Source organism: Eublepharis macularius, chromosome 3, assembly GCF_028583425.1.
Source record: "Eublepharis macularius isolate TG4126 chromosome 3, MPM_Emac_v1.0, whole genome shotgun sequence".
Lineage (NCBI taxonomy): Eukaryota > Metazoa > Chordata > Lepidosauria > Squamata > Eublepharidae > Eublepharis > Eublepharis macularius.
This window is the reverse complement of record NC_072792.1, coordinates 136,107,531-136,121,160: the sequence shown is the minus strand read 5'-3', so window position 1 is coordinate 136,121,160 and position 13,630 is coordinate 136,107,531. Positions and strand designations below refer to the sequence as shown.

The 13,630-nt window shown below is 38.8% G+C and overlaps 1 protein-coding gene across 1 annotated transcript in view; it reads right to left on the bottom strand.

The window, feature by feature from the left end:
- MORC1 (MORC family CW-type zinc finger 1) overlaps positions 1 to 13,630 on the bottom strand; it is a 77,456-nt gene that overhangs the window by 7,692 nt on the left and 56,134 nt on the right. Inside the window, exons 21-26 of the mRNA XM_054974432.1 lie at positions 13,384 to 13,605; positions 11,654 to 11,746; positions 9,074 to 9,149; positions 7,938 to 8,043; positions 4,077 to 4,190; positions 2,593 to 2,683 (exon numbers count right to left, since the gene is read on the bottom strand). Coding sequence (XP_054830407.1) covers positions 2,593 to 2,683; positions 4,077 to 4,190; positions 7,938 to 8,043; positions 9,074 to 9,149; positions 11,654 to 11,746; positions 13,384 to 13,605 — 702 coding nt within the window. The remainder of the gene's footprint in view (positions 1 to 2,592; positions 2,684 to 4,076; positions 4,191 to 7,937; positions 8,044 to 9,073; positions 9,150 to 11,653; positions 11,747 to 13,383; positions 13,606 to 13,630) is intronic.

Genomic DNA, 13,630 nt, shown 5'->3' with positions numbered 1-13,630 from the left:
CCGATTTCCAATTCCCATTTCATACTCTCACTTCCTCACAGGCATGGTTTTTATGGACTGGAATAAAAGTATTTTATATAATGTAAAAAGGCATTATGTATTCTTTATAGTAGAACAAAGATATAAATACAATAAATACAATTATACAATAGTAGAACAAAGATATAAATACAATTAAGGAACGTCCAGCTCTAATCCTTCAAGATTATGTGATGGTCCATGTCAAAGAATTTGTTAATGAAAGAAAGAAAAATTTGTTAATGAAAGAAAGAGAAATGGAATATTGACTTTTGTATGACTCTCCACCAGTTGGACTTTCATTAGATGGACTTTTGACACTACCCGTTGGATGTGACATTACTATTTATTGATTGACTATATTGTGTTTATATTTACATTAATTGGTTTTGCACTTTGCATGTCTATAAGATTTATAAAATTGATATCTTGAAACTGTTATTTTCCCTGGTTGTGTATAGATAGTGTTTTGCTAGTCCAGGGGTCCCCCCTTTGTTGTTGTGGGTTCGTGGTCTTGCTGTAGCAGAGAGAATAGAGCTTCTCCATCTTCCGCTTCCAATTATGTAATCTATTTGGTTCCTGTATTGGTCACCCAGTGATTTCCACATATACAATCATCTTTTTGGTTGCCTGAAGCATGTAATATCCACGAACAGGTTGTTGGCTTCAAAAAATTCTATGAGTTGCTGTCCTGCTTCATTTTGTGATCCTAGTCCAAATATTCCAATTATGTTTGATTCTGCTTTATTTCCTACTTTTGCCTTCCAGTCACTGCATATCTTGTTTAGGTGTACAATCTATTTCTTCTTGGACACTTGCGTAAAAGTTTTCCATTTCTTCCTCAGCAGCCATAGTTGAAGCATAAACTTGAATGATGGTTATGTTAATAGGCTTTGCGTGAAGTCTGATTGATATTACCGGTCAGACTTTGTGTTGTAGCTCTTGACTGCTTGTGCTATGTCTTGCCTCACTATTAGAGTAACACTGTTTCTTTTGAATTAATTTCCGCAGTAAAACTATGGTTTTCTGACTGATAGTGTCCTGAGCTGGTCCACATTAGTTCACTCACACCCAGGACTGTAATGTTTAAACATTCCATTTCTTGTTTTACAATTTCTAGCTTACCTGGCTTCATACTTCTCACATTCCATTTTCCTATTATGTGTGTCGCACAGCTTTGGACATTCCTTTTGCATCTATTCACGTCCGCAACTGGACGTCCTTTCGGCTTTAATCCAGTCCCATCATTAAGAATAATGTTATTTGTACTTGTCCTCAACTCTTCGCAAGTAGCCAATTGAGTGCCATCCAACCTGGGGGTCCTGTTTTCCAGCACTGTATCTTTTTCATTTGGATTGTCTAATCATAGGGTTTTCAAGGTAATAGATTAGCAAAAGTGGTTTACCATTGCCTTCTTCTGTGCAGTACTAACCAAGGTTAGTTGAAGTGACACTGCCGTTGTCTGTGAAAGATCTTCTGCCAATGTCGCTTTCCACTATTGCTGCTGCCCAGTAGCTAATCTTCAAGAATTCCTCCCATCTCCATTGAAACAATTTGCTCCCATCTCCATTGAAACAATGTCAATGGAAATTATAAAAAACTAATGGAGGTGTACATTTTTTCTTATTTCCCTTATTACAATGACTAGTAGAAATCTGATAATAAATCAGTTCAGCATATTAATTAGCCATATCAAATATGGTTTACCTGATAGATGTCTAGAGGTACCTTCTTATTCTGCTCAGAATGCCCTTTCAGCTTTTTTATATAAATAAAACAAAATGCATAGATTTAGAAAATTGAATCAGATGACCCTTGTATAATATGAAAACAGTAAATAGAAAAGCTGAGACATGGAAGCAAATTCAAATAGTAAAGAAAATGCAGATATTTGCACTAACACACACACACACACAAATATTTCAGATTGCCACTATCTTAACTAAATGTTGGATTGACTCACACAATCTCTAACAAATTCTGGTAACTAACATACAGGTCTTGTGTGTATTCTGCAATTACATGTGAACACAGAATTTGGTTCTGGAATCAGGTCATGATACTAAGTTACCTTTCACACAGTCTTTGTAAACCATTTTGGCTGTTATCCCACCCACCGTTACCCCACTCTATCCTATCATGGCTGCTATCGTCATTCACTGGCTATTGTCTTCGCATCTGAAATCACTCTCCAAGATATAAGGACAGATGGATTCATGTTCTAGTTGTACCTGAAGAAGTGAGTTGTGACTCATGAAAGCTCATACCCTACCACAAATGTTGTTAGTTTTATAGGTGCTACTGGATTCTTGCTCTTTTCTACTGCTACAGACTAATATGGCAACCCATCTTAGTTTAACTTTAGTTTAACTTTTCCATTCCCCTTCCCCCAATTCAGAAATTGAAAATGGTGAAAAAATAATTTAGAGAAACACACAAAGGACAATGGACAATGAGGATAATAACTGCATATGTGTGATCAAATGCTGTTGCTCTTTATTAGCTAATTATAAGTATCAGGACATGTACTCAAACATTTAAATTAATTTATATTTAATTTAGATGCTCACTTACTTTGAAAATAGACAAAATATCTTCAGTGGACATACATGTAAGATGTTCTCTTGAAAGAGAACATTTAGGTAAAAAATACATCAGGACTTCTCTAGAAAACAACAAAAACATTTTTATCAAAACATGTATGTCTATCGTAGGTTCAAAATAATGAATCCTATTTATACATCTATTTATTTAAAACATTTACGTCCCAGCTTTCTATAAAACTACACTCAAGGCAGTTTTCAATATAAATAATAAAGAATAAGCCAGTGAAATAATTAAAAATACAGTCAACAATTAAAAACTATCAATTAAAAATATCAGACAATGCTAAAGCAATAGCAAGTTTAAATTAAAGATGGGCACGAACAGCAATATGAATCAAAAAAGCCACAAGCAGCCTAATCTGCTGTTCATGAACAAGCTGTTCGTGAAGCCCCATTCTAAACGAACAGGTGGTCGTTGCACGCCTCGTTCGTTGCTGTTCATCAAGCCAGACAGTCGGGCACCTGCAATCAATTCTCTTGGCAACTTAGGCAGGGATTGTCTGAACTCTGTCTGAATGCCTGCTGTTACCCTGGAAACCCCAATCTAAGCCCAATTTGGAGCTCCAAATTTGTTACAAGAAAGCAAAGACCATGGGGGAGGGGGGGCTCCCAGCTCTGGCTAGTCTTTGCAGACAGTGGAGAGGGAGAGAGACAGCTGCTGTTGGCAGAGAGACAGGGAGAGTACATTGGAGCTCGAATTTTGTGTGTGATGGGATATGGATCTACCCCTTCAGGTTCCAGGGCTGCTGCCAGGCTCTGGGGCCAAGCTATTATTTACTATTGGTACCTTTGCTGCTGCCTGCTCAGGTAAGGTTTCCTGGAGTGGTGCAGTAGAGATCTTGACCAAACTTGGATGATGGCTGGAGGAGAGCCTGCTAGCCCCCACGAACATCCAACCACAAACATATTCGTGAACAAGTCATGCTCATAAGTGTTCGTGAGTCCCTGTTTGTGGATGGCAACGAACATCATGTTTGGGTTTTTTTCTGTTCGTACCCATCTCTAGTTTAAATCACAGTCCTATGAATGTTTATATAGAAGGAAAGGCCAACACCAAATGCTCCGTTTCCTTGTTTGGCTCCCACACTACAATTCACTAATGAGCAGTTTCATGAATGCAAATGCTCCAGAAATGCAAGCCAATGTACACACAGACTCTGCACATTATTAACTCAATATCTAAAAGGTACATTTCTGAGTGGGCTTAATTACTTTCAGCAAAATAACACAAAATAACCTGACAGAGGTAGTAAGAAAGCATTTGAAAACAATTCCTATGAAGTATGGAAGATCGTACCAGAAAGAGCCAACATTTGTCTAGTTGAATACTGACTGCATAGGGATTATCCAGCGACCATCTTGATTCATATTTTTCATGAAATCGTATCTCAGAAAGTTATTTGTTAGGAAACAAGGGCACCAAATATTTCTTTGTGTCTATCAAATACTTACTTTATATGGTCTGTTAATGTCTCAATAGTTTTGCAGTGGGCCACTGCAACACCAGAGTCCTGCACACTAACATGTGCTTGTTCTGAATTGCTCGCTTTATGTTCTGTTGAACTACTGAAATAAAGCAAACAAGGATCAACTTGTAACCAAGTCACAAACAATAACTGGGATGGCTTTGCCCCTTGGTTAGTTGTGGAAGACACTGGGTACCGTGTGGAGAGACAACAGAATGCTGTGTTGGGGATGCCTCCCCACTCCCACCTTCTGCCCCCCTGCTCTACTCACCTGGACGGCAGGGTCGGGGAGAGGGGAGAGGCTGGCTAGGAACCACCAGAGCACTCAGTGAAATGACATGAGCACTTGCTGAGGCTCGGATGATACATTTCTAGTGGAAAACTGGAAACTATGTGGTCTCAGTGGAGTCAAATTGATCCCCCCCCCACTTTTAGGGTAAGGAGGGCTGGCAACTCTATGCTGCACACGTTTCTGGACACTGTTACCGCTTCACAGATCTAAGCCTTTACACTGACTATACTTTGATGAATCCAGATTCAATTATGGGCTGATTAGAACTTCCGTATTGATGACTCTCAATGTGTTCTATGTGGTGTTGTGATGCCATAGAGTCAGTTAACAAACTGCTCGGGACTCAGTCCTGCTAACTCCATGCACCTGAGCTAAAAGATATTCTTCCAGGTAATTAGTCAAGGCTATTCCAGCTGGTGAGTTTTGCATCCTGATCTTAGAGTTGGGAGGGGAGGAATAAAGAGCACCCCGAATTACCACAGTATGACTTCCTAATTGGCTGAAGTGGGTCTGAAGCCTATAACTGGCCTAAGATCTGGCAAAGAGAGAGTGAGCATAGGAGCAAACATTAGACAAGCAGAGAGTTGAAGAATTATGAGCTGTTGGTGCCTTGTGGGTATATTTGCCCGGCTGCTACTTGAACTGTTTGTGCAAGGAGCTAGGGAACAACACATGCTCCAGGTAACTAGCCACAACATCTTGCTAAGTTAGTCTTTCTTATTTTCTGTGCTTCTGAACTTTAGAGACTTGCACTGGATGTAATTTTAATTGTTTACTTAAATTGAACTATTTAATAAAGAGATCATTTTTCTTATCTCAATTGTCTTTGCTTGTGAGTATACCAACCCTGGAACCCGGGAAAGGTGAGTGGTGGTCTTGCCAGGGAGTATTAGGAGTTCAGGGGTTCCTCTGACTTCCATACACGGTGGGTCAGAAGGAGCACCATGAACTAGCCTCTTTCCTCGCCCTTTGCAGAGCTTAGGCACTGTTGGGGTGGTGGTGAAGGAAAGCAGAGAGTGTGCCCAGAAAGGGGGCTTGTGCATCACAGGTGTCCTTCCAGCAACCTCAGCCACTTCATACACTTACTATATGACACAGTTAGATGCAAGTACTTTGCCTTGTTCTCTAAGTCATTGGTACATATGGATATGTTTTTGTAGGTGTAGTAAAAGCATGGAAGGGTACACATCTCTCCATTATGCCCATGGAGAAATCACTAACAATAGAATTGGGCCTAATATTAGGAACACTACCAAATACCTTTACTTGAGCTCCAATTTTTGTCACTTCTCAAACTTTCAATGAGTGAAATTGTGTGTATTATATCTTGATATAGAGGATACTAAGGACTCCAGTTATATATCTGATGTATATCACTTGAATAATCTTCCTGACATATTATCTCTTTAATAACTCCTAACAGAACCTTTTTTCTATATTGAAGTTGCTTCATATGTTTTGCAACAACATCTTTCATTGTTTTAGAGTCATTTTATCTGGGTGGTTGTGTGTGTGTTATGTGCTGTCAAGTTGCCTCCAACCTATGGCGATCCTATGAATGAGAGACCTCCAAAATGTCCTATCATTAACAGACTTGCTCAGATCCTGCAAACTGGAGGACATGGCTTCTTTTATTGAGTCAAGCCATCTCGTCTTCCTTTTTTTCTACTGCCTTCCACTTTTCCTAGCATTATTGACTTTTCCAGAGAATCTTGTCTTCTCATGATGTCACTAAAGTACAACAGCCTCAGTTTCGTCATTTTATCTTCTAGGGAGAATTCAGGCTTGATTTGATCTGGAACCTACTTGTTTGTCTTTTTGGCTGTCCATGGTATCTGCAAAACTCTCCTCCTCCATTTCAAATGACGCAGTTTTCTTCCTGTCAGCTTTCTTCACCGTCCAACTTTCATGTACATACATAATAATGGGGAATATCATACTTTGGATTATCTTGATCTTGGTTCCCAGAGAGACATCTTTATCCTTGAGGATCTTTTTTAGTTCCCTCACAGCCGCTCTTCTAAGTCACAATCTTTGTCTGACTTCTTTATTGCAGTCACTTTTTTGGTTGATGATTGAGCCAAGGAATAGAAAATTGTGAACAATTTAAATTTCCTCACTGTCAACTTAAGAACTGTGTAATTCTTCAGTGGTCATTACTTTTCTTGATGTTCAGCTGTAATCCTCCTTTGGAGCTTTCTTCTTTAACCTTCATCAGTAGCCATTACAAGTTTTCACTATTTTCTGCCAGTAACGTGGTGTCATCTGCGTATCTCAAATTGTTAATATTCCTTCCACCAATTTTCACTCCACCTTCTTCTAGATGTAATCCAATTTTCTTTATGATATACTCTGCATAGAGGTTGGACAGGGTAGGAAGATAATATGCATTCTTGACTGACACGTTTCCAATTGGAAACCATTCTGTTTCCCCATATTCTGTTCTGAAAGTAGCTTCTTGCCCAGAGTACAGATTGCACATCAAAACAATACGATGTTGTGGCACCCCCATTTCTTTTAACACTCTCCATAGCTTTTCATGATCCACACAGTCAAAAGCTTTGCTGTAATCTAGAAAATACAGGCTGATTTTCTTCTGAAATTCTCTGGCATGTTCCATTACGCATTGTAAATTTGCAATGTGATCTCTAGTGCCTCTTCCTTTTCTGAATCCAGCTTGAACATCTGGCATTTCTTGTTCCATATATGCTAATTCACTGAAGAATTTTGAGCATCACTTTGCTTGCATGGGAAATTAGCACAGTAGTCCAATAGTTGCTGCACTTTTTGGCATACCCCTTTTTTGGAATTGGAATGTAGACTGTTTTCAGTCTGTAGGCCATTGTTTTGTTTTCCATATTTGTTGACTTCTTGTTAAGATTTTGATGGACTCCATTTCTGTAGCCTGAAATAGCTCTATTGGTATCCCATCTACTCCAGGTGCTTTGTTTCTCTCAATTGCTTTGAGTGCAGCTTTTACTTCACTTTCTAAGATTTCTGGTTCTTCAGCAAAAGATTCTTCATTGATGGTATCTGTCATCCTAACCTGCAAGAATTCCTCCACTCCCATCAACATTGGAACATTCAATTCTCTTCTGCTGATGTGACTGTTGATTCCTGAAGGGCATGGATGCATCTTAGTCTGGTGTCTCAGCTTTGACAATTCCACCTTGAGTGACTCTTCCAGGAGTTTAGGATCTTGACCAAGCTTGCGCTCCTGATGGCGTTGCTCTCAGTTTCACTGACATGCTCAAACCACCTCACCATGTTAAGGTGTGTATCCAAGAGGATGCGGTTATCTTATGTTTTCATCTGCACCTACTGGAATAAATTGTGTCCACCAGTGTCAGATCTAGCTACATTCCATTTTACTTTCTGTTCAATGCTATGCAAACTAATTTCAGTATCTTTGATTGATACAATTAAACGCATCAATATCTTTGATTGCTTAGTTCAATGCCATTTCCTTGCCCTTAAAACCTACTGTGATGTTTTATCCATTGGAAATGCTGTAAAAATCAAAAGCCTGCCTGTTGAGAATTCCAGCACACTCACCTTTCTGAATCTGTTTGACACAGATCCTTTTTCTCAGGAATTATGCAAGCCTTCAAGTTCAGCTGAATGTCTTCCTTTTCACCACGCTGCACCTGTTTTTCTTCATCTAATGTAAACATTTAAGAAAAATGGTATGCAAAGTTATCAACCACATATTTAACCTGATGAGCCAGCTTAGGCTGGGGACCATCTGGGAACTCCTCATCAATTGTAATAAGGTTTCTGAAGGAAGTGATAGGAAACATGGATATGTAGGCCAGTGTTAGACTCTGGGCTTATTCATGGCTTGGGTTTTTAGCTATCTGCCACTGAAGCATTCCAAAAAGCATAATACAATTTGTGGACAAAATCTCAACGTGACAAAGGCTGTATGCTAACCTGGGACTATGTCCTACTGACTCAATAGCATTTACTTCAGAACAGACCTGCTTCGGATTGCCCATTGTAGACTGTCATCTGCAGCCACTTTGATTCACAGTGAACTATCAGACTGACACTAAGCAGCAGCAAGCAAGGAGAGTATTTGTTGCAATGCTGCTCCTTTGCAAAGCCTCTGGTAGCTTATGCAGAGATCAATCTATGCATTTAGGATGCAGAAAGCTTTTCACAGCAAACCACTGAAGACGGTTTCTGCCCATTTTGATCATATGAGGTGGCAACTAATTAATGAAAAGGTTTCTCTCCCTCACCACCGTCTGTCTCTTTAATCTTTAACTGCAATATATAGATGTATATGGACCCTAAATATATAACACCAATGATTGTTAAATCTCATTGGGTGTACATACTTGAGTTAAAAAACAAGCACTACTGGATAATGCTATCCCTACAGCTGCTCCTCTCTTCCTCCTGTAAGAGAGATTGCCTCTGCTGATCATCTTTCTGTGGAGTTATAACTCTTGTTACTTTCTGTTCTGGAACATATGCATAGACAAAGAAAACAACAGACGTGAGGCAGACAATTCTTGTATTATCAATGTTTCTGGTTACCTATATTAAAGTCCTTAAAACCTCCATGTCTCTGATTTCAACTCACAGCAATAAATAAGTGAACATCCTGGTTCTGACCCATAAATGGAAGCAGCTTCCTTTAACCCAAAGATGGGGCTACTGAAAGAGCAACAGTCTTATTTTACCTTTGTGTATGAAAGCAAAGTCTTTACATTCTTCATGCATTGGCAAATCTTCATTCTCGCTGTCAGATATTATAATCTACAATATAAAATTATTTTTTTTAAAAAAGGTTATTTCCTTTGAAAAATTGGAAATATATAAATTCTTGGCATTGTTTGATCTTGAGTGGTTGGCCTCACAGCAATCCCATTATCCTTTATAGCTGGTGCCTTATGCATCTTACAATACATCTTTATTTACATTATTTATAGTCTACCTTTCTCACTGAGACTCATGGCAGATTACATAGTTTAAATCAATACAATTAACAGGATTGGATATCCAATAAACAATGTAATAGGATTAGGTTTACAGAAATCTGAAACCAAGTAGAAATCTGAAACAATGCTGAAACAAAACATATATTAACATGACATGATAATGAAGCAGAAATTACATAATAGGATAAACTTAAAGTAACAGATAGTACACAGTAGTGCAGTCCACAGAGCCTTTCCCTTAACTGAAGCATCTTTCTTATCCATTCCCTTATAGCAGAGCCCTATTACCTATGTAAAAATGCCCTCCTGAATAATTCTGTTTTGCATAGTTTGCAGAGAGTGGAAATCTTCCTGACTTTATCTGGCAGGCTATTCCAATAAGATGCGGGGAGGGGGGGGCACAACAGAGAATACATGTGTACAGGCAGTTGTTGATCTTTCCCATTTGCAGGGTGGCACCTGCAGAAGGTCCTGCTCAGATGAGTGAAGCTGTCATGGCAGAGAATAGGGGAGCGGTATTTATTATTTATTTATTTATTTAATTCGATTTATACCCCTCCCTCCCCATAAATGGGCTCAGGGCAGCTAACAACATTAAAAAAATACATTAAAATCACAAAAACAAAAAATCAACAATATTTTTTTTTAAATCATTAAAATAGTCCAGGAGCAGGCTATTTATCTTGTTGGTATCTTGCTGGTATCTGAAAATTTGGCTTCAAACTAAACTCACCACAAATCAGAGATATTAATTCTAGAACATGTCTTCCTAGTAAATCAAGCCAAATAAGTCAAGCCAATTATATCTGTACTCGTGATAAGTCAAGCAAAGTATAATTAAAGGGGGAAAAATTTCTCACTCCATTCTTGCTGCTCACTTGCTTAAAAAAATTGTGTAGTGATGTCCAACATATAGACATTCTCCCAATTTCTCTAACCCTAACCTTGCCTCCTACCCAGAATGTTCTCTTGAGAAGCATCATCTGTTACCAGGACAACTGCAGCTTGCCAGGAAGCACAGCTTACTCCATGGGACCCAGAAGGAAACAGCTACCATGTCACATAACTTTATACGAGTATAATTGAAAGTACCTTTAACATTCCTTCAAAGGCATTAATGAATAAATTATAGAGGGCTTACCCTTACTTTTGACACCTCCTCCTAATCAGAAACAAACCAATTAAAATTACACTTGCAGGGGGAGCTCTTTGCTCAATAACATGGTGATTTCCTAGGCTGGCTTACTTAACAGAAAACAACAAAAGATTTTCTATCATGTTTGCATGTATCTTTGAAGCCTCAGCAACATTGATTTTAATCTCTCATTATTGCTCTTTATATAGCCCTCAATGGCCTAAACTAATCTCATATGAGTCTCAGGTGTTTGTTTGAATTGCTTTCTGAGAGCCCTTTTCTTTGCTTCCTTACTGATTTTTCTCATTATGTTACTTGTTATCACTACAGCCTCCTCCCAAAGTAATCGTAATATGTAACATCTGACATATGTTACCACAATCTCGCTTGCTGGCATTCCTTTTTGTTTTGGATCGGCCACCTGCTATTTACAGTAAGTAGAAGGAACATAATTAACTCAGAAAAGTGCACCCTTTTAGACATCTGCTAATTATACCTGAATAATATACTTTACTGTTTATGGACTGCTTTTCCACTCCATTAGCAGCACAGTATATTTCTAACAAACCAACACAGCAGAGTAGATGAGCTGTAGGTAATTAAGGAAAGCAGTATTTCAAAGCAGGGGTTTAGAGTTCTTAAAGTAGCTAGCAGAATATTTAGGACCTGAAGTTATTTAATCCCCCTTCTATGCTACATTTTGGTAATTAAAATTGCTTGGTACCAGAGTATTACACTGTACAAGATGATTGTTTTGGAAGCAGATATTACTGGAGGGGTGAGGTCAGGATATGCGGATTTCAATGCACACTTCCACTCTAACCGTGGAAGCTGCAGATTTGTCTGTCTAAACCTAGATCTGCCCAAACCATATATATAATGGAAGGCAGAATGAGCCCAGTTTTGAGAAATGGGCTCTGCTCATTGCGATCCCTTCCCTAGCATTTTTCTCCCAGCCAGGCTTATTTTAAGTATTGGAGCTTGGTTGAGAGAAAAGTTATATCATTGACAAACTTTGAGAAAATTAGCAACGAGACCTCTACCCCTAGCTTAATATACGATCAGAGCAGATCTGGATTTAAACACATGGATCTATCAATGCCAATAGACATGTTTACATAAACAAACGTAAATGCCACTACCAGCAAGCCATGTTTACACAAAAAAAATAACAAATTGTCTCTTACACAAATTACTTCTGACTCACTGTCTGTTTCAATTTTGATGACCTCAGGCTTTTCATTCAATGGTTGTTCATCTTGTATTTCAAGAGGCAGCAGCTGTATTAGAATTAGAACAATTACAGTGATTAATCAAAGTTCAGCAATTATGACAGATCTATTTGATAACAGCACAAAAAAGAAGGAACGGTTTTCGTCAAGGTATCTTATTTAAGCTGAACAGTATTGCACCACATTATTAACAACAGACTGTAATATCATAGGGACTAAGTAGCTATATGGTAACAATCGCACAAAATGTGAAATATTACCTCCAATACAGAATCCAGTCCACCTGCTCAAAATAACAAGAAACACAGGAACAGGTTCTTTTAAAAAAGAAAATAACCCCAAGAGACCAAAACTCTCAGTTAAGCAGTTTCAAGAGCCACTGATACCAATGGAATGTTATCATATTGCAAAGTACCTTCAATATCAACAGGATTTCAAAGTGCTTCACTTTTGCCTAAATGATGGCCCAAGTTTCTGGTAATCACAACTGAAAACAAAAGTTTATTGTATAGTTCTTGCAAAACATTTAGAAAAAGAGAGAGTCCAAGTACAACCCCCCCTCTTGGATATACACCTTAATATGGTGAGAGGGTTTGAGAGTGTCAATGAAGCTGAGAGTAAAATGGTCAAGGGAGCACAGACTCAGTCAAGAGTCTAAACTCATAGCAGAGTCACTCTAGGAAGAATGGCCAAAGCTGAGACGCCAGACTAAGATGCATCCACCCCTTTCATGAATCATCACATCAGCAACAGAGAACTGACTGTTCGGATGGTGATGGGAACAAAAGAATTCTTGAAGTGTAGCTATTGGACAGCAGCAGTAGTGGGAGGTGACACTGGCTGAGGATCTTTCACATACAATAGTGGTGACTGTTCAGCTAACCCTGGTTAGTACTGCACAGAAGAAGGCAATGTGTAAGTTTACTTGGGATGATACCATTGTTCTCTCGATACTGTATTGCACACCTTCCTAAATGTAGCCAATAGAGGCACTATCGACACCAATTCTGGTAAGCTATTCCAGACGACTGGACCTAACACAGAAAAAGCTGACAATTTACCTGTTGCTCTATGGACAGTCTTAACAGAGGGCACCACAAGAAGAAAGCTATCTAAGAAATGTAGCTGGGACACAGGAGTATTCAGGGAGAAGTGGTCTGATCACTATGAGGGCTCTAGGACATGATAAATAGTAACTAAATGTGTGAACTGACTCCATGGAAAAACATTGCATATGGATACGAACAGGAAGAATCTAGCTATTCGATTGTGCCTATTCACACTTGCAAGTCATTTCTGAATGAATGACTACGATCATCAAGAAATGAGCTGCACATACGAACCTGCTCAGAAGCACACCTCTCAGCACTCTTCATGACTGGCATCCATTTTTATCTGAACTCCTCCTACGAATTATTCTATTCACAAAAGCCAGTTTTTAACCGATCTTAAAATACCCTTTAGGCTATTTAACACCCTACTTTATAGAGAACTGAAGACTAGAGATTACTCTGCCATGGTAAACTTCAATTTTCACTACTCATAGGCACATCGATTCAAACAACAGAGTTCAATAGGGTACTCAAAAATGTAACGTAAATTTAGGCAAGAATGATTAGATTCTCCAACTATTATGAGGCTTACACAATATTTTTGGCACACACTGTAATACAGCTCTACTATACCATTGGCATATTGTGAATCATCCTGTCATTCGGTTCTGAAAGGCGATATTTTTCTTCCTGATGAGGGTGCCATTTCCTCTGAGAGTGAATCTTTTGCTTTGCAGGAGGCTGCTTCTGAAAGCTCAAGTTTCGTACTCGTCTTTTATTTGCACTGTTCTTAATCAAACAACTGCAGGCTGGAGATGGATCTTTGTGAAAAGCTTCCTTCTGGCACACTGTCTTCTCAACGTTTTCATTTTTCTTGAAA